This window comes from Malaclemys terrapin, chromosome 2 (assembly GCF_027887155.1).
Source record: "Malaclemys terrapin pileata isolate rMalTer1 chromosome 2, rMalTer1.hap1, whole genome shotgun sequence".
NCBI classification, from domain to species: domain Eukaryota; kingdom Metazoa; phylum Chordata; order Testudines; family Emydidae; genus Malaclemys; species Malaclemys terrapin.
In genome coordinates, this window is record NC_071506.1 from 222,812,217 (window position 1) to 222,834,158 (window position 21,942).

A 21,942-nucleotide genomic window follows, 5' to 3' on the forward strand; every position below is an offset into this window, starting at 1 on the left:
AGACCAATGGTCAATCTAGCCCAGTGTCCTGTCTGCAGACAGTGCCAGTGCTAGATGGTTCAGAGGGAATGAACAGAACCAGGGCAATTATCAAATGATCCATCTCATGTCAGCCAGTCTCAGCTTCTGGCAGTCAGAGGTTTAGGGACACTGAGAGCAAGGAGTTGTGTGTCCCTGACCATCTTGGCTAATAGCCATTGATGGACCTGTACCCTGTAAACTTGTCTAATTCTTTTTTGAATCCTGTTATATTTTGGGCCTTCATAGCATCCCCGGGCATGAGTTTCACAGGTTGACTATGTGCTGTGTGAAGTACTTCCTTATGTTTGTTTTAAATCTGCTGCCTATTAATTTTATGGGTTCTTGTGCTATGTGAATTTTATTGGTTCTTGTGTTATGTAAATGAGTAAATAACACTTTCACTTTCTCCATACGATTCATGATTTTATAGCCCTCTATCATATACCCCTTAGTTGTCTCTTTTATAAGATGAATAGTCCCAGTCTTTTTAATAGCTCCACAGGTGGAAGCTGGTCCATTCCCCTAATCATTTTCTCCAATTCTAATGTACCTTTTTTCAGCTGGGGGAAACCGGAACAGTACACAGTATTCAAGTTGTGGGCATACCATGGATTTATATATTGGCATTATGATATTTTCTTTCTTATTATCTATCCCTTTCCTAATGGTTCCTCTCATTGCTTTTTTGACTGCCACTGCACATGGATAAGCCCATTCATTTTTACTGAAAAATTCCCAGGTTTTACAAAAAGTATTATTCAGTTTTTTCTGATTTTCACCCTACTTCTATATCCTTCAAATATGTAAAAAAATAACTTGTATTTGGAAAATACAAAACATTGCATGAGATATATGTATTACAAGAACACATTAGTCTATGTGTATATGCAAAGTTGCCTGTTGAAGTAAGACTATGTATTAGTCTAGAACAGTGGTTCCCAAACTTTAACAGCCCGCGAACCCCTTTCACTAAGTTGTGAAATCTCATGAACCCCCTCCTAAAAATGAATATTTCCAGGGATTTAAGTTTGAATTTCCTCAGTGTGATGGATGTGCTTGCTTTGCCCTGCATAGCTCTTGGAAGTCCAGAAGCACTGCCTGCTCCCCCGCTGATGGGGGTAGGGCTCGGGCTGCCAGCCCCACACAGAGTGCTGGGGTTTGGGCTGCCAGCTCCCTGCTGACAGGCAGGGTTCGGGCTGCCAGCCCAAACTGCCCGGCCCCGCTCTTCCTACGGCTTGGGCTGCCAGCCCCGCGTGGAGCGCTAGGGTTCAGGCTGCCAGCTCCCCCGCTGATGGGGGCAGGGCTTGTGCTGCCAGCCCAAATTGCCTGGCCCCGCTCTCCCTGGGGCTCGGGCTGTCTGCGCTGCAACTGGGTCCCACCTGTTGCTGCCTCTGCCTGGGGTCCTCTGGCCGCTATTAGTGAAATTTTTCTGGCGAACCCCCTGTAACATTCTGCGAACCCCACTTTGGGAACCACTGGTCTAGAAGATACACACAACAAACAAACAGGCATGCACACAAGCTCTGATGTGCGTGTACATCTGAACATACTGATGAATCTCATGTCCACCACATACACATTTCAAGCTGTTAGCAGATAGTGGTTTAAAGATTTGACACACTAAAATGGGAAGAAAATGAAAATCTGTATCAAAATACGTTTCCGAACACAAGGAAGTATTCTAAAGTTTTTAAAAAACAAAAACAGGAGAAAAGGATGAAGTTGAGTGTATGCACTGCAAATGGGGTGGCCCAATTATTAAATGTAAATAGTGATAGGCTAATAGTTCTAAGTCTACAACAGTAAACTGTTGATTCAAATGAAAAGTTTTATTTGGGATTAGAGATATATTGTTTTCTTAAATTCAGAGGTGGCATTGTGTTTTGAATTCTGTTTTAGTTCTGCAGCAAGCTACACTGATGAACGGAATTCAAAGCATTAATGTATTGAATACTTTTTCCCCTTGTCTTTCCATCCACCAAAATAAACCCCAATATTTACCCCCCAAAAATAATAGTTTTTGTACTGATTTTTCACCTGTTTTGTTGTTGTGGTAATAAACACTGATAAATTCTTAGGAAAAATTAAATAAAATAAAAACTGAAAACGAAGGGCCCTACACATTGTGCAGATGTTTTCAGAGAACTGTCCATGATGACTCCAAGATCTTTCTTGAGTGGTAATAGCTAATTTAGATCCCATCATTTTGTATGCACAGCTGGGATTATGTTTACCAATGTGCCTTACTTTGCATTTATCAACATTGAATTTCATCTTCCATTTTGTTGCCTAGTCACCCAGTTTTGTGAGATCCCTTTGCAGTCAAATCTGGGCTTAATTATCTTTAGAAATTTTGTATCATCTGCAGACTTTGCCACCTCACCGTTTACCATCTGGTCCTGGTGACTCATTAATGTTTAATTTATCAATTTGTTCCAAATTCTCCTCTACTGACCTCCCAATGTGGGACAGTTCCTCATATTTGTCACCTAAAAAGAATGGCTCACTTATGGCAATTTCCCTCACATTCTCTACAGTGAAGACCAATACAAAGAATTAATTTAGCTTCTCCACAACACCATTGTCTTCCTTGGGTGCCCCTGTAACACCTTGATCATCCAGTGCCCCCACTGATTGTTTGGCAGTTGTGGAATAACCAGAGAGAGCAAATAAGCAACAGTACCATCTGATTCAAAAGGGTTTGAATTGTATAAGTGACTTGTCCAGAAAATGGCCAAATTAGGAAATAAAATGGTAAATAGGCCAATCATCTAACCAGGAAGGGGTTATACAATTCATCACCCTCAGGAAGAGGAGGAACATGGTATTTCTGCTGCTTTTGTATTCTGCTTCCAGAGGGCTGATAAGATTTGGCTTTCATTGTTCAACCCGGTCAGAAGATATAAAGTACCTGTGCTGGGGCCCAGTAATGCACAGTTCTGAGAACTCTTAAATCAATCCAACAAAACACATGCTGTAGTATTTCTGCTCAATCATCATAGAGTGCTCAGCACCTTGTAGGGTTTAGTCCAGGGTGCATCTATGCATACAGGCACCTTTGCTCCTATTGGCATCTTCAGTTTCCAGGCTGCGTGGTGGTCGTGGTGTTTCATAACGGTTTGCTTTACTGTTTATTGTAAAGGATTTTGTAAGCAAACTGTTTGCTGTATAAATGGTTTTGTGTGTAGAATACGTTGTTGGTCCAAGCTGTTAGCCTAGGTTCAGGGCCTTGCAGGCTTATTTCCATCTGGATGAAAATTGGAAGGTAAAAGTCAGGTATATTCTTGGCCTGATTGTGTTTAGAGAAAACCTACAGAAAATCCTGTTTCCCTGAACACAGTAGAAACAAACAGCAGGCAGCTTCCTTGCACTGAAATCCCGAAGTCGGCCGCTCCAGCACACTCTATGCCCAAGAAGTTCTGTCCCTCTGCTTTCTCTTACAGTCACTGTCACTGGGCCAATAGTCTCCCCTCCTCCTCCTCATGGTCTGGGGTCACCATGAAGGTAGCCTGCCTCAGTTCCCCCTCTTGGACTGTTCAAATAAAACTTCATCCAAGCTACCCTGTTCCAGTCACACCCTCAACTCCAATACACACAACCTACAACAAATATCCTAGCATCTGCATTCGCAATTAGGGAAACCCCACTTAACCCAATCAGGTTTAGTGCTGCTCTGGTCATGTGGCCTTGTGCCTTGGTTCATAACCCCCAATGTCTGCAGCTGTTTTTACTACATAAAGGGCTTGATTGCTCATTCTGTTGAGCCTGAAAGTGAGGGCTTGGCACCCATTGGGTTTAATGAGGTCTGTGATTATCTCTGAATCCAAGACCAACCAGCTATTAGCACCTTTCAGTATTACACCGTCTAGTCTCAGTATTTTCCTACCACCCATTTATTTGTAACAGAATATTATGACTAGCAAGTAACAGCTATTCTAAAGCAGACCGTTGCTGTTTCTTTTGATGGCACGACTCAAGCCAGATGGACAGGGCTGAGAGAGATCCTGAGTAAAGCAGACCATTTCAGCTATTTATGGCACGTATTAATATAGATGAAAATGCTTTCAGTGTCTGTTCTTTCCAGGAATCTAGTAGGCTGACTGAAATAGTGCAGAAAGAAATGAGGGGAATTAATTTAGAAGGCAATCTGCTTGCTTGAGTCAATAATCCAAGAAGTTTTCCTCTCTAATCATGGTCTCGCCCGCAAGGTGGGAGCAATATACAGAAATGTGCTCTTAAAAAAGCCACAAAATACCAGCAGTTTGATCCAGTGTTTTCCATATGTGCCGGTCCCACTATTGAAAAACAGCAAAACAACCATACAATATCCTGGGTCAAGTTCTGCCCAGTCAAAATGAATGCAATGAAGTCTGAGTTGCAGGGATGCAATTGAAGGCAGAATTTGGCCCATCCAGTTTTTGGCCTAAAGTGGTGTGTTGAGTAGCCCCCGCAGTGTTTTGTAAGTAACAAGGGCCATGAAAAAGTCAAGGGAAGTTTCTAATGTGTTCATCTGTATTTACAGGAGCTTGGCCTGTGGTTATGAGGGTCACTAGTGCAGTAATAGGCTGAGAGAAATGGAAAAGATAGCCAAGCATTTCTAACATGCTAATGAGGCACAAAAACATATATTTGGTAGCCATTGCTGCACATCTGTGTGCTGCTTCAGGCACTCACCCAACTAAGCCCCACAGTGGTTGCAGAAAAGCCTCTCTTTGCCAGCACATCTAAACTAAAACCAAAAGTTGGGCATTTCTGATTTTTGACATTTATCATCAGGGTCCTTGACAGTGTCATTAAGTTAATGTGCACATGCTCCCAGCATTTTATAGGCCGTGACTCGGAGAGGTGCTGATTGCCAGTACCTCCACTGCTACTGATAACCTCCAGTTATATGAATTCTAGCTCCTCTTTGCTACTGCATTAAGGCACTGCTGTACTTTATGTAAAAAAGTATTTCTATGCTGAGTAGGCCCTGACCAAGCAGGGTGCTGAGTACCCTATATTCACCCTGAGTTAAGTAGGATGTGAGGATGTTTAGCAGCTCACAGGATGAGGAGTAACCATGTTTTAAAGATTAATATTTCGGGCATTTACAAGATGTTTAAAATACCACAAGTAATTGATCATATCAGGCCCAATCCTGCACCATTGAAATCAATAGGAATTTTACCATTGATCTCAGCATGAGCAAGATCTGTCCCTTTACTCATGTTTTATTTGATCTCACTTGTTGTTACCCAGCACGTTGCTTTTATGAATAAACTCCAAAAATACATCTGAAACAGGTCAATTTAAGGGATTCTAAACCTTTTCTTCATTATATAGTTGGGAAAGTGCTGCACTGTAATTTCCCCCCCTTCAATTTCCCACAATAAATTAGCTCTAAGGTTAAGTCCTTGTGTGTCAAGTTCCTATTCAGAGGGACGTTTGAAAGCCAAGTTACTGAACCCTCAAAAATAGGGGTTAATAATGGAAATGCTGACACAGCCTTAATTATAGCTCCATAATTCTGCAATAGGAGCTTGGAAAATGCATTTGTCTAGTTTGATTAGGTTCAGCTGTTATCCTCTATTTAGAAGACAACAACACTGGCATACCGGAATGATTAGACAATGTTAAGTGCCTGGCCATAATAGAAAGCAGGGTGCTGCTGGGTTTCTGAATTCCTAACAAAATAAATATTCAGTACCTCTCAGTCTATTAATGTCCTGATCCTGCACTCTTTGAAGTCAGTGGAAAATTTGCCATCGACTTCAATGGGAGTAGTGTGAAGCCTTAAAGACCAAGTGTGGGTTGCATAACTAACAAGGAAAAGATAGTGGAAAATTCACTGTGCCAGAAAAGCCCAAACCAAACTCCAGTGAGGTTTATGCTTACTGTCATTTCTCTCTTGTATCTCAATGCTTTCATTTACTAGAACACCTGCGAAGGTAACAAACAGTTGCAACACCCTTTCCACTTCCCCCTGTTCTGTTCCTCCAGTCTGGCAGCTATGGAGGGACATTTGACTCAAACACATAGCTCTGCTCCCTGTTCCAGGATCAATCCTGCTCTTTGATAAACTTGTGTAGGCACATGTCACCGCCACAGATCACATGTGATTTTCAGCTCTGTGGATAGCTCTTGTTTAATCTAAAAGCAGGAGGAACCCTTGGAAAGATAGTTGAGAGGAGCAGAGTAAACTGAAAATGATATAGTAATTTTAAAAAAGATAGCGTTAATACAGATTTTAGGCCCTGATTCAGTACGACACTTAAGCATCTGCTTAACTTTACATGAATACTTCCAGTGACGATTGCTTAAGTCCTTTGCTGACACTTGCTTAAGTCCTTTGCTGGATTAGTGGTGTTCTGGCCACTTCTCCAGCACATGCATATGCTGGGGGATGCAAAGGAGGGTGGCAAACAGCAAGCAGCACTACGGTATCCTCCATTGGGCAGAGCACTGCCTTTATGAGCCCTGTACATGGTAAAGAGGCCATTGAGCAATGGGAGAATCAGGCCTAGTGCAGCTGCATTGCCAGCATCCATAATATCCTTTGGTGCAGACAGCCATGAGGCTGGAATAAATGTGAAAGCAATGTCATTAATACTTTTCCAACAGGAATGCTCACATAGAAGAGTTTGTGCTTTGAGGTATTTAATTGGGTGTACTTCTTGGCAGGGGTAAATTATAAATCATTTAAATTAGCAGCCATCACAGCCAATTCCTGGCAGATATTCTTTGGCCTCATACCTACAGCAGCATTGCAGTGATAGCTGGTAAGTTTTGCCCTGGGCAGCAGTGCAGAAGCCATTTAGAGTAAGCAAGAAGATCTAAATGAAAAGGAGATGAAAGCATTACCAGAGACCCTCTCCTCTGACAGTATATTGCCCAGAGTGGTTGTAAATATCAACAAGTGCCCGGCTCATAGCTGAGATTTATTTACATTCCCCTTCCTCTGAAAACAATGATTTCAGTGTTTGACTTATGACTGTAAAATTGTTCTTCTTCATTTCAGCACCTGGTATTTGTAGGCCAGGCTTGACATGAGTAACTGGACATGGGTGAGGCCTTGTTTCCTGGGAGACAGGATTAGGGAGGTAAATGGATCAGCAGGCTGGAAACAGACTGTCTGTACTAGCTCGAATAAGGGGAAACCCCCAGGGAACCATTTACAATAGACAAGATCCCAATGGATAAGATAAGCCTAGAACGTAAGATGAGATAGAGAGTAAGTCATGCATGGACAATGCTGTGCAGGGATTGGTTCCTACAAAGTAAGAAAGCCAATCCCAAAATGTGTAATGCAGCATATACTAAATGTAATGTGTAAATGTAAATAAAAGAAGTTGCTGTGTAACATTAGGTGTGTGGTACGCTCTATGCACACACCTTGTATTTGAGTCTGATCAACTCAGCACAACTTTGCTGTATGCCAGCTAAAGGAACCCGAATGATGAAATTCGACTCAGACTGAATTCCCGAAGAACCGAGTGGAAGAAGTCTCAAGGAAACACCAAAATAGTGGTGCCATGACTCGGCTGCCGCTCATCTGGAGCAGGTAAAGTAACTTCAGTGATGAGTCCAGAGCAAACCAAGGTTCCACTTGTCTGGAGTAGGTTGAGTATACACCCCTTAGTCTGAAGGTTGCTACCTAAGAATAAGGGAAATGGCATTGGAAGGGTTTAAGGGTTTAAATATGAGTATGTTAGTACCACCCTGGAGAAGTGGGTTAAACCTATGGACTCCCCAGAGAAGTATTAGGGGGAGACTGGGACTGGGCGAAAAAGGAACTACAGAGAGTGGTATTAGATTTAAAAAAGAAAAGAATGCTTGGCAGAGCACAGCATAAATCTGTTGAATTCCATAAATAAATGATTGGAAGAGCACAGCAAAATCTGTTGAATGTGACTGAAATTCCCAAAAAATAGGACCCATTGGCAGCCATGGAAAAAATAGTATCTAGGGTTTTTTTATCCAAAGGCCAAGAAAGCCCAAATCAAGGCAGCAGTTTCACAAGGATTATTTCTGGTGGCTAAAACTTTACAAACAAAATGTGCCACCTTGAGGGATGGATGAAAAAAGCATAAAGAGCAAATCAAAGTTGTAGGGGGGGGGAAGAAACTAAATAGAAAAGTTTCCCGAAAGGGCAGGGAGAGCACAATGTCTGTTACCTATCTTCATAAATCCAAAGTAAAAACCAGCCATCCTTCAAGGACTGTATTTAGGGAGTACAGCTTTGCAGGCAAAGTGTACTAAGTTAAGAAATAAGTGCAAAAACCATAAAAGATAAGCTTAGAAAGACCAAGAAAACGTCAGTTGAGATACTTGAGGAGTCAGAGTTATGGTTCCAGAATTTAATAGCTTGTGTGAGGTCTTGGGAAGTGTCTTCTTAAAGAATGAAAAACTTAAGTGACTATTTAGGAAAAGGTATGTATAGTTAAATGGAGCTTTTGCACAAATTAACACAGCAGAGCTTGGAGGGGACTATAAAGGCCGGGGCAGTGCAAGTAATAAAATGTTAAAAAGTACATAAAAGTGTTTTTGTTTTTAAAAGAATGCTTGGTTTAATAATCAAACCCAGTTATGGCAGTATAACATGCCTGGTAAAATCCTTAATAATCAAACAAACTATGCAAAGGAGAGATCAGATGGTGACATCCACCACCAGGATGCTTTTTTCCCTGAGATGCCTTGACAGCCATTCTGAAGGAAATGTGCCCTTCCTAATAGATGTGTCTGTAAATTACCAATTGTGCTGGCTGCTGCAAGTACAGCAACAATCTAATTTAATTTAAATTGTTTGACTATGAACAATTTAGTTAAAATCACTGACCAAAAAAATAGGAGTTTCTATATGGCTTAACTGCTTCCAAATGCACTAGTAAAAATGTGACCTAAGCACAAAAAAAGTAATAAATTATAGTGATAAATAAATAAAAAAGCAGCTAAAATTGCCTGTCAAGAAAGTTAAGTATAAGAATAAGCCTACTGAAGTTTCAAATAGCTAAAATACAAAAAAAAAAAAAAAAAAAAAAGGAAAAATGGCAGTAAAACAAAACATGGCTTAAAAAAAAAAAAATTATCAAAGCCCTGGCCAAAAAAAGTGATCTTGCCTGTAAAAACCTTATTCAAAGCTTAAATATAAAAATTAAAAATTGTAATTTAAAAAGTAGGCAGCTTAAATATGTCATCAGCTCATTATTGCAATTTACAAAAAAAAAGTTTCAAAAGTATAAAACCATTTAAAAATAAGTTCAAAGGCTCAGCTGGCATGTCTAAGCCAAAGAAGTTTACAATTTTGATTTGGTCTCTTTTAATAACCTGTTTACAGCATAGGAAGGGCCTCCGAAATTAAAAAAAAAAAAACTATTTTAAAAACTAAAAAATATGTGTAAAATAAATTGGCTTTTTAAAAAATCCACTGAAAAGCCATCCAAATCTTTCATTCAAGGTCGCAGAACTGTCACAGATGCTCCTTGGGCAGCAGCCAACGTCTGCTGGCAGTCTTAACTGTGTTAGATAACCCTTTGAACGTCTCAATGCTTTTACAAAGTTTAACATTTTTTAAAGTTAAATTATAAATGTTAAACATAAATTAATAAATAAAAACAGGGACTAAACAGGCGGCCAAAAACAGGATAGTGGGAGGAGGCCCTGAATCCCCTTTTCAGTAACAAAGCAACAGCTGAAAAAGCTGGGGGAAAAAATATCCACAACATGTGTGCATAAGGATTACTCATGGGTAAAAGAGTTGCAGGATTGGGCCCTAGAGATGGATTGGAGCTGCAACCTCTAGGTCTAAATCTGAACTTCCTCAAAGGCCAGGGAAGTCTGGATGTGGGAGGGCTAGATTTGGGCCTATCTGTAGTCACATAACCTCAGGGAAGCTTGACAATAAAATATCCTCTACCAATTTTTACTATTTTATTTTAGGAAAGTTGAGAGCTGAGTATAGAGAGAAGAGAGAGGTAGGTAACAGCTACACCTGAGGACATGGCTGCTCTGAAGTATGTGATGCCCATGACGTGATTACCTGTTACTCTGAAACTTTTCAAAGCTTGTGGCTTTCAGAAGTTATTAGGCAACCGTGCCCTGCCCTTAGGGGTGTTCACCCAATGAGTATTCTGAAGACATAATAGCGCTTTCTCATGTTTAATTGGCTGACTGTATTGTCAGTTGATGAACAGTGTGGCTAGAAATGTGGAATAAGCCAGAACTTTCTTGTCCATATAGTTGGATTTAGCTCATCACAAAGTTAGCTGTTTTTTCTGCCTTGTCTCGAGACCTTTGGTTCCAAACACAGTAGCAGGGAAGTGTTGAGACCATTCTTTGCTTTTTGCATTTGTTACCTTGTTTACTTCAGGAACTGGTTTTGATGGGCTATACCTGCAGGTAATATCTTCCCAAGGAAATTTTGGCTCCATCATAGAACTGTAAACACCCATGTTGGTAAATGGGTCTGATTTGTGTGCACACACAAACAAAAACCAGGTTCTTGTTATTAAAAATGGCTAGCATTAATTTAATGCTATGTGAATATTCTGCAACTTTTGCAAAGAAAACATAATTATAAATTATCTTTTCCAGCTCTGCTCTAATTCAATTAATAGATTTTTTTCTGTACTGCTTACTTTGCAGTACATATTAAATTATTGCATTAATATTCTGTCTTGTTCTCATTTTACCCAGTCACACTGTTTGAGATCTTTCATTCTTATGAACTGAAAAGGCTTGATTGGCTTTGTTTTTTAATTAAACTTGTGATTGCACAGGGCTTTGAGGTTACTGATGGTTTATTGTAGGTGCATTCATTCTCCTTTAGCCTGTAGATGAAGGAGCTGCCAGCTGAAAGTAGATGGGACTGGAAGAAGCCTTCTCTTTAATTGAATTGTCATTAATTCTTGCACAGAAAGGATAGGTTCATAAATTCAGTTTACATGGGAGGACTGATCAATAGGGCTCCACCATCCTCTCCCTTCAAGAGTTCAGCTCTGGGCTGAAAAAGGCAATAGACAGCCACTACCTTACCTACTCCAATAGCTGTGTTGTTTTTTGCCTGCAGTGATTATTTCAATTTTTGACATTTACTTAGTTAATATAGTATCGAATATGGATTTTTTGGAAGTACCAGTTTATTCCCTGAAATAAAAATACTGATATACCCCACCATAACGGATCAAAAGACTGAAGCTTGCAATGGTGTTAAGGGTCATGGTTGTGGAACAATTTATTTGGGCCAGATCCTGAAAACCTTGTAGTCCCCTTGGGTACCTCACATAAGTAAGGGTCTGCAAGATTGCGGGTTCTGTTGTGTTTTCCTGAAGCTAATGGAATTAAAAATAGAAATACCCCTAAAATCAATATACTTTCTAGTCTATGCACAACAATTCTGCTATTGGAACAGAAATTTCACGCAAGATATAAATATGAATCATGTAAAACACACATCCAGTTCAGTCTCTTCTGTAACATCACTGCATGGAAAAAACTGGCTTGTAAAAAGGGTTATGGGATAACAGTGGTGGCTGGCTCTATGAATCACTTTTAATATGCATTTTAGCCATACCAGTAAACATCAGCTGCAATAAGATAAAGGGGAAAGATCTCTGTTTAGCTTTCATTGCCCTTTGGGTGATAGATAGGGGGCTTAACTGTATGAATCCCCCAAACCTTGCCAAAGCACTGTATTAAGGGGCTGATCCAAAGCCAATTAAGCACGATTGGAAGCTTTCCATTGACTTCTGCAGGGTTTGGATCAAGCCCAGACAGAGTGGCTGGGGGCGTGAACCATTTGACTGAGAAGCTTCCCGGAATGTAATGCAGAGGCTGGGGAAAGGCTTTAGGCAAACGTGGTGCTGGTTTTTTATTAACCCCTCAAATAATTCCACCATTTCATTTTCATAGGGCCTGATCCTTCTTCCACTGTAACTAAGGGGAGTTTTGCCATGAATTTCAGTAGGACTGGGCCATTAATGAAAATAAAGCAAAATCCCAGCACTTGTGCCTTGACGGGGCCTGGCTGGCTGGCTGGCTGGCTGACTTCGGCTAGGAGCTGTTAGGCAGGCTGAAGGCTACCTTGACAACTTGGAGTTTCCAATGACAACTTCAGTAATAATTAGTGATGACGATGAACTAAATCCACCTAAGCCATGAAGTGATGAAAAGGCCCCTTTGTGTTTAAATGCAAACATCTCCTGTATTCACCTTATTTAGAGGGGTGGACATGTTTTCTGTGGCAGTGTTTTTTGCCTGATTAGTTTTTGCTCTCTTTGACACATTAGAATATCCCTTTGGCACCAGATTTAGCTTAGGAATAGTTTACCGAGCTCAGGCAGGATAGGCTTAAACTGCTTGTTCCATAAAAGGGAAGGGGGTTGTTCACAAAACTATCATGAGGTGGGGGGGGAGGTCGTATTGTAACATTAATTTTTAAGCAGAATTCCCCATTAAAAGAAATAGGGAGAAAACTGATGGGAGGCATTGAAAGAGTTAACTGTAGGTTGCACCGAGGCCTGGTCTACACTTAAAAATTAGATTGACCTAGCTACAGTTGCTCAGGGCTGTGAAAAATTTCACACTCAGAGTGCTGTAGGTAGGTCAACCTAGGGTAGATGTAGCTAGGTCAACAGTCATTTTTTCCCCACAACCTAATTACTACCTCTTGAAGAGGTGAATTAACTCCATAGACGGAAAACCCCCTTCCATCAGTGTAGGAAGCATCTACACTATGGCCCTACAGTCGCACAGCTATAGCTGCAGTGTAGACATGGTCTCACTTGCTGTATTACTTCTGAGCTATGCTATCTTCAATAAAGTAGTTGCCTCTGTTGGCACCTTGTGCTCCCTGTTCAGCCTACATTGCAGTGGGTCAGAAGACATGATATGGCCTATTAATAAAAATGTTTGCAAGATTTTTTAAAAAAATATTTTTATTATTAAACATTTCCTCTGCAGTGTGGGAAACTCCAATTTGAGCCCTGACCTTGTAAAGGGATCTGCCACTGCAGACTCTTATGCTCATCGGGGGTCCTATTCGAAGGATTCTTCTGCAGAATCAGGATCTTAAATGATAAACTCCTTAGGTATGTCTACACTGCAAAATGAAGGTACAATTGTAGCATGGGTAGTCATGCCCATGTTAGATTTAATCTATGGGTAACAATAGCAGCATAGATGTGGTGGCAGGGGCTTCAGCACTGGCTAGAAACCACAGTACATAACCAGGGACCTGGAGGGCTTGTACTCTGATTGTTAGCCCATGCTGAAGACTGTGCTACCACATCTACACTGCTATTGTTACCCATGTTAGCTAGATTAGCCAGCCTGTGCTACAATCACACCTTGCTGTGAAGACGTATCCCTTCTGGCAGGAACCACGTCTTCTCCTATGACTTGCACGGTGCTGAGAAAGTTAACATAATTAACTAACACATAATCATATCAGCCAAAGTTGAAATGACCCAGTCCAAAATTAGTGTAGCGCAAAAACTGAACAAACTGAAAAATGGTGATAAGTAAACTAGACTTAAACAAATACATTTTTAGTCATGTAAAGTGTTACAATAGAGGAAAGCAATTTAAAAAAATATTATTGTTGTCTTGAAAGTCCCTCCCTCTGAGAAGAGACATAATTGTGACTTAATAATAATCATAGTAAGAGAAGACCTATGTAATTGTTTCTTCTGATCAGAGTTTTTAATTCCAAAATTTCATTTAGAAGTGACATCTCTGTCATGGGGAAACTAATGCTGTTTTTCACCAACAAAGATGACTCTTTTATAAAAAAACACTGAAAGATTCTCGGTAAAGGTGAAAGCTTCATAAGACAAGCAATCACAAGACCCCCCCCCTATTGTCAAGTTATCTTGACAATATGAATTTCTTTGCACAGCTCTGTTAATAGGAGTAGGTATGAGACCTTTAAAAACTAAGTTCCTATGTGGATAGTAAAGATCGGTGTCAGTTTTCACAAGAGTGAGGATTTGTTTCCATTTCCTTGGTCACATAATTTCCCTTCCTGTTCTGGTGTGCAGTGTGCTGTCAGCCACATGTCACCCCCAGAGCTATTTGCATTTTAATGGCACTATACAAGTACCCATTTGTTGTTTCATCCACATGTTGCATCTTGTCAGTTACCAGAGCTGTTAGCTCTTTTGGGAAGGGCTTGTCGTTTTCACTATATGTTTATACAGTGCCTGGCACAATTGTTGATACTGTCATTTTTATTTAAATACTTACAGATAATAAGAATACTGCTGAATAGTTTGGGGCGTGCTTTGGGATTCCTCAGGCTGAAATGCACTATCTAAATAAATGCTAAGCAGTATGAGTTCTACAGAGATGTTAGGTCATTATGTACCTATCTCTGATTTTCAGCCATCAGAAGATGATCAATCCAGGAGTTTCTCTATCTTGATGTCTGTGTCTGGTTGTCAGTAATGAGGGATGCTGTTTATGGTTCAGTTTACAATTTCTCCCTTTCCTCCTCCTTGTTATTATAATCCAAAATGCCTTTTGGTTTCTGCTAACAAAAACAGAATCCCCAACACCATGGTTTTAATAGCTAATATGCATGGTGGGGGCATCTGATCCACTGCTTGAGTTAAATATAACCCTGTCTAGTGTAAGGAGAAGATTTAATGGGAAATGGTTGGCATTCTTTCTTCCTAAAGGCACAGAGAGACAGAAGGAGAGCGAGCGAGCGAGAGAGACATACAAACACACACTCACACACAGAAAGGGGAAGAGAGAGCAAGCAAGACAGACATAGACAGAGAAGACAGTGTAGAGAGAGAGAGAGAGATCCCCAAAGCAGACCTGCATCTCTAAGTTGGAATTTTACAGAGTGTAGCCAGCATGGTCGTCCTCAGCTTAATAGCTTTGGGATTTTATCTTCAGCTTTTTTTCTGCTTTGTTCTATCTCACACTTCGTTCATCGACAGCGTCTTCCCCGTTTCCTCAGGTAAATGATGATGTTGCTTTAAGTCTTTTTGTTTCTTTTATTGACTGGATCTTTCCTATCCAGCCCAACTTTCACATGTGCTAGCAATTGAGGGGGTGGGAGGAACAGTACTTGATTGCACGTGTAGCAGTTCCCAGAATAGGTGGCTGGTAATTTTTCACGGCAAACCTGTTTTGCCACACACCGTGGGTTTTTTAAAAAATTGTTGTTATTGAGTTCCCTGTTCATCATAATAACCCAGAGCCTCAGCTGATGTAAATCAATGTGGCTCCATTGACTTCTATGGTGCTACACCAATTTACACCAGGTGAGGATCCAGCCCAATGAGTATATTAGTAGTATGTCTGCATGTTTCTTTCTATTTTGGATGAGCTTAGGTAGATTAGTGCAAGGGAAAGAAAATGAGTCCTGATGTATAGCTGCTTCTATAAATATATCCCTGACCTCGTCCAATGTTGCTGGACTCCAACTGGATGTTAGCAGAATAAACATCATCTGGCTCTGGCTATGACACTAACAAACACTCCGATGACATTCATAGCAAACAAGAGCCCACTGCATGGAAAAACCCTGACAGGCAAAAGGCAAAACAGATTAATTGTCAGCTGAGCCAGGGCACTGGAAATCCCGTTTAATAGGTTTTTCAGTTATAATCAGCTAGGCTTTCCTTTGCCCACTAGAAGGTGAGGGGAAAGTTGAGGAGAACTATGATTATGGCTCTTCCTTGAGTTGCTTTAGTTTCATCTTTATCTGGCAAGTGTCTATCTTTTTTCTCTCTTTCCCGCTATAATGAATGTGTGAAAAGAGATGAGCCCCTACTAAAAGATTGGATTCAGCCAACCCTAAATTTGGGTCTGTTTAAAACCAGATCCCGGTTTTGCAGCTTGAGCTCGGCTGGATCCCAAGATTCCATCTCTGTTCCTAACACAATGAACATTACCCAAAAGGTGCATATTTAAAAACTGCAGATAAAATCACTTTTGAAGATACACTGTCTCCTATTTATTTTAAATCTCACTGGTGCAATAAAAGAACAGATAGAGTATAGTCAAAACATTTAAGAGGGAACAGTGACTAAGAAGGAAGTGCATGATAATAGACTTCTTAGCCACACAATATTAACTGCCTGGGTGATTTCCTTTAGGGTTTTTTTTTATTCTTTAAAAATCTGCTGTTAGTTTAAATGAGAAACGAATTGCATTTGCTTGAGGCAGGCGCTGTAAAGCTTCTTCTCACAGCTCTGTCAATATCCATGCACTTAAGTCTTGATCTGTTTGGATATTCCACATGGAAATCTCTCCTTAGCAGGAACTGCGGGTCAGAGATGGGAGTTGGTGAGATTTGAACAAATGTCCCTTTAGGGATCAGACTAAAACTACCACATTCATTTTTTCACTTGGGATCCAATTTCTTTCTTTCTTTGTTTTTGTCAGACAGATTTAAAAGCAGAACTATCCTGTCAGTCCAAGGCACCTATTTAGCTCCTATGGTTTGAACTTCTCATTCATAAAACATATCATCATTCATGGATTAATACTTTGCTGGCAACAAATATAATGGAGTAAACCCTTTGGGAAAGTCCTGTAGCACTGGATAGGGATAGAACCAACAAGGTTCTATAGAAATATAACTGGTTTCTATGGCAGTTTACTCTTAAAAGCTGTAACATTTAAAAGAGAATTTATATCCTTTGTGTAGGTTTTTTTTTTTAAAACATCCTATAGAATTCTGTAGGGAGGCAAATAATTTTCCGTTAAATTCTATGTGATGGTTCATAAACCTATAGAAATCGTATTATTTCTATTCAACTTTGTATGATTTTTCCATAAGGAAAATGTTAATGTTGAGCTACTTTTTATATCATAAAGCCCCCTATTCGTATTTTATATATGCCAGATCATATTGGACTGTTATTTAGTATACATGTTATTAGCCCTGAGAAATTATTTTGTTTATCCAAATGCTTAAAATCTCTCTTGATACACTAAATTTTAATCAAAAGAATGAGAAGTTCAGGTCATAGTTCTGGCCTTTCTCATTAAATTATTTTCATTAATGCAACACGTTTTTTTTTTTTTTTCTGCTAGAAAGGCAACTTACACAGCTGGTTAACAAACCAACCAACCAGGTGAGGTGGGTTTAACTTCTCTATTGGAAAAGCCTGTTGGAGAGGCCATGGGGTAGGAAAACCTCATCGCATTTTCCTCACATTGTTCCATTGGTGCAGGAGGGGTGAGTTTGTGCCAGCAACGGGGATACTGAAACTGCTGAGTCTGCAAAACTGCAACAGCGTGAAGTCTGAGATGGAAAATCAGCATTCACAAGAAAATTCAGAGTCAAGAGTGCTATTCACCTGTTTCACATAAACACTGCCACACATATAGGGCTATGCCTTGCCCATGGAGCATATGGCTATGGGAATAAGTGGGGACAGCATATAGCGCTTGAGAGTGACAGACTAATCTGCCAGCCCATACATGATGTCCTAAAAGGAGCATGGTCAGCGCCCTGTAGCCCTGAAACTGGCTAGCTGTCAACAGAGCGTACTGGCTGTTCACAGGTGGAAACAGACTTTGCTCCTAGGAGTTCAGAGGAGCAGCAAAATATTTTCCATGGTGCATCCCCTCTGGCTTGCCTACGAGGAATCCTGGCCAACAGGATTCCCAAAGCAGAGGCTATATCAGGCAGTGTCTCTGCTCCCCTTCCCTGCACCAACCAGCCCAGGTCTTCTAGTAAAAGTCTCAGAAAAGGGTGTGTTCTGTTCCCTACATTTAAATGGAATATAGGGGCCCCGTGATGTTAGCATAACCTAGTCACTATCCAGTGTTAAACAAGGTTCAGGGTTTGGCATACAGAGATCTCAGCTGCTTAGTGCCATAGTAAAAACACCATTAAACATCCTTTTCACCTTTTATTAAAGATACAGAAAAGAAGGAGAAACAGTTAAAGCATTTGACATGTAAAGTATTAAATACGGCTTTCAACCATAGCCCTTGTTCCCTTTCCCTTTAGCTGGAAAGAGTTTTTGAAGGAAAAATCCCTTGTTTGACAGTCTCTGAGATGGTACCAAAGCTGGTAATAAATCAGTTAGCTGAGAAGCAGTTAGCTGAGATGGGCTGGAGCTGTTAGCTGTAGTTAAAAGTCTAATCCCATTTCACCCCAGTTGGTGTTTGGGATTCAGCTGGAGACGGTAGAAGTGGCAATGTCATCTGGGGCCTCTCTCTGGCCAGGTCTGGTCAGGACATTTCTCAGGAGCAGGCCTGGTGGTGCAGGTGATGGTGGGCATGGCAGTCATGATGGTGAAGCTCGCTCCAGTAGCCATTTTTTCTCCCCTAAATCTTTCTTTAAGGACCCACAAAGAGAGTGATGGATGGAATAGCCCATCCCCTCATTATTTTGTCCACCAATTAGGCCTAGTTTCCAACATACCAATTTTGGCTCACAGATTTCTGGTTCCACACTTCTCTTGTTTACCAGTCATGATTTTAACACACAGTCCTTGAGTGATGTCTGTAGGCCTTTTTGTTTGGATTAGTTCAGTCCTTCTGTCTCTTTTTCATACCTTTCCCATCAATATTGGTTGTTACAGGTTATTGTGACATCTTATGAACTTGCACTCACTTTTTACAGTTGAAGTCACAATTAGGGTAAATTTGTAGGCCCAATTATCACAACAGATCCAAATGTCACATCTTGGGCCAATCTCTAATGTCAATGATTGCGAGGTACAAAATTGCAATTCTAGTTCCAGTGAACTTCTGCTCGGGGTGAATGAAGTTGGTCTGTTTTTAAAAACTGACATTATTATTATTATTGTGGTAGCACATGAAGGCCCCCACCAAGGATCCAGACTTCACTGTGTAGGCACTGTACACCTAAATAATTACCAGATAGTTCCTAGCCCAGTGAGATTACAGAAATAATCCCACTGTAATACATTGGAACTCTCCATGGCAACCCTCACAACAGTCTTACTGGGTATGAAATATTTCATAAAAACCTCACCATGCCCTCTTTCAATAAACCCTAGCAATAACTACAAATATTTGTTTGATACTGTGTAGAAAAAAGCTCCTAATGGATGATGTAGTCAGAATTCCTCCAAATAATGGTTTAAAAACTCTCTGGGTGAAATCCTGGCCTTACTGAAGTCACTGGCAAAACTCACATTGACTTCAATAGGGTCAGGATTTCATCCTTAATTTTAAAAAATTGTCTATAAAATCACTGAATTGTATGCTGAGAACAAAGGGGCTGATCCACAGCCTACAAGGAAAACAAGGGTGGGGAACGCAGTGGTGGTTTGGGTTTCACAAGCCTGTTTTGGATGTCATATAATTTCTATCCTTATTTTAAACTAGAGGTGGCCCAGGGAGGCTGGGGTTTGGTTTTAGAAAACCTAACTGAGAGGTGGTTCAGATCTGAGTTTCCTTTTAATCTAAAAATTCAGTGGGGAAAGTTCAGCTAAAAGATCCTGGTAATGACCTTACTCTAGTTAATTTTCCCTTGGAAAAACAGTGATTTAAATTAATTTAAAATATGTTTCCAATTAGATGGATGTTTGTACTACCTAGTCATTACATGTTCTTTATTGGAAGTAATTCTACTCCTGCATCTAGGCTTAATTGGAAAAAATATATATGCAAATGCATTTATCCATTGGACCAGAACTCATATTTTCCCAAAGTCAAATGTAACTTTAAGTTAAGCATTTTCAAATTCCGTTCTAAATCTACAAGTGACCATTTTCAAGTGGGGTGCTAATTTAGGCCCTGATCTTACAAGAAGCTCTGTATAGCCAGATACCCTTGAAGTCAAAATAACCCTGTGCAAGGGGTAGGGTCCCATTCCACACAAAACTCAGTGCTGGACTGGGGCCTTAATGCAGGAAATTGTTCTCCCGTTCCCTAACATGGGATCAGATTGTGAACCCCTTACTCACACTGGTGAGCAGTTGTTTACCCATGTGTTGGTAATTGCTTGCTAAGGGGTCCAACAGTAGAAAAAAGTTTATCAATGGGAAATGAAATAACAAGAAGAGATTGCTCTGACTATATCTGCATTTGAGACAATAATCTTCTAAGGGAAAAGCAAAGTTCTGTATTTGACAGTAGAAATCTCACAGCTGGGGAAAAAGGGGAAACCGAACATTTCACAATTTGAATTCCCAAATATTGTAATGGTCTTGCACTTTCCCATTGCATTCAGTCACTATAAGCCTGCATCTAGGGTGACCAAATAGCAAGGATGATAAATCAGGACAGGGGGTGTGGGGGTAATAGGCACCTATAAAAGAAAAATTCCCAAATATCAGGCTGTCCCCATAAAATCAGGACATCTGGTCACCCTACCTGCATTCCAAGCTAATTATCTGTCTCTGGCAACAAGAGGTGACTACTTGTTTAAAGAACAGGTTTCAACACCAGCCTTGCAAAGTATAAAACTAATCATTTAATAGTGAGCCCATTCTTGAGTGATGAGTCTTTCCTATAGTTGTAAAAATACATCTGGCTATTTTCCAGATATGTTTGAAAACTTGTGGCCTTTTATTTATGTCCTCACATATCTTTCCATGGCAACAGGTCACAAATAAAGAGGTTATCAGGTCACGAGGTGGTAACTAGGAAGCAGAGATAAACAACATAGGAAAAAACATTCTTGATTATGCAAAATATTTTGGGAAGGAATGACAACTTGGATCAATTTTTAAAAAAGAAAGATGGAGATTAAAAAGGAAAACCCTCTCCCCTGTCCATCCTGCTGCCCCACAGATCCCCACCAACCTGGTGCAAGAGTGCATCGCAGTTCCTAGAAGTACTGGAAATGTCATGTCAGCACCAGCCAGTCTGTTTTCCTGGTGCTGAAACATCATTTCTAGAGGAAATGCTTCAGGGAATAATATTACAGCATGCCTAGACATGAGACCATGGTTCCACGTGTCAGTGTAGCAACATGGCAATAAAACCATGGGGGGAAGAGGGCAGGTAATTAAACCCTACTGGAGGCAGCAGGGCTATTTAATATTGTCAGAGGGTCTTGTAGCATTGCTTTCTAAAGATATAGTTTGGCTCAGTTGTTTTATCATTTTTTTCCGTTTTATTTTGTTTAAGTCCTTGAACTTCGCCCATCACCATGGCATCTGAGTGACTCTGCTGTACAATAGAGGAATGAAGTAAATCTATTAATAAATTCTAAGAACAAATTTCACACTCATTTTTAGTAGGGTTAAGGGTTGTAAGAACCACAGTGAAGCAAACCTCCTTCCAGGTTCAGATCAGTTAAAGATCCTTATTATTATTGTTTGTTTATCATTCGTGTTACCATAGTGCCTAGGAGCTCCAGTCATGGACAAGAACCCCATTGTGCTAGGCACTGTAAAACAAAAAGACAGTTCCTGCCCCAAGGAGCTTACACGCTAAGTCCTCCCTCCCTCTCCTAGGGACCCAGCCTGAAGGTTCTTGAGGATTGTGTCACGAGAAAGGAAGCCATGTAGAATACTGGAGAGTCACAAAGTGGGGGAAAAAGAGGAGGAGACAAAATATTTGGATGGTTAATCTGACCAGAACCTCCCTTTATGCCCAACACAAATTTGTAATGTGATTTAATTTTCTTCTGTGGGCTTCTAAGAATATTGATACCCAGTCCTATAAAATGAACATGGTAGATTACGCTGATTTAAAGGGATACAAAAGGTTTATAAAATGCAGCGTTATTGATGTTATTGCCACCATTATTTTTGCTTGCTCCGAGTTACAGTGATGACAAATGAATGCTTTTAGATGATGTATTTTTCAGTGAAAAGGAACAAAGTGTTATGCGGGGGGTTGGGTGAAACCTCATTGAAACTGGTGAGTGTAACAATTGCCCTTCATTCAAGATAAATGTAAAAAACAATTAAGCTCCTTTATGGACTAGATAGCTAAACAATAGGAGCCACCACCCAAAACACAGACCACATGCCAGGTTGGTCTGAA

General features: G+C 40.4%; 1 protein-coding gene across 1 annotated transcript in view; it reads left to right on the forward strand.

Annotated features, from left to right (window-relative positions):
• Nucleotides 1-14,735: 14,735 nt before the first annotated feature.
• COLQ (collagen like tail subunit of asymmetric acetylcholinesterase) overlaps nt 14,736-21,942 on the forward strand; it is a 65,626-nt gene continuing 58,419 nt past the window's right edge. Inside the window, exon 1 of the mRNA XM_054018719.1 lies at nt 14,736-14,968. Within this exon, the coding sequence (XP_053874694.1) occupies nt 14,863-14,968 (106 nt within the window). The 5' untranslated portion in view covers nt 14,736-14,862. The remainder of the gene's footprint in view (nt 14,969-21,942) is intronic.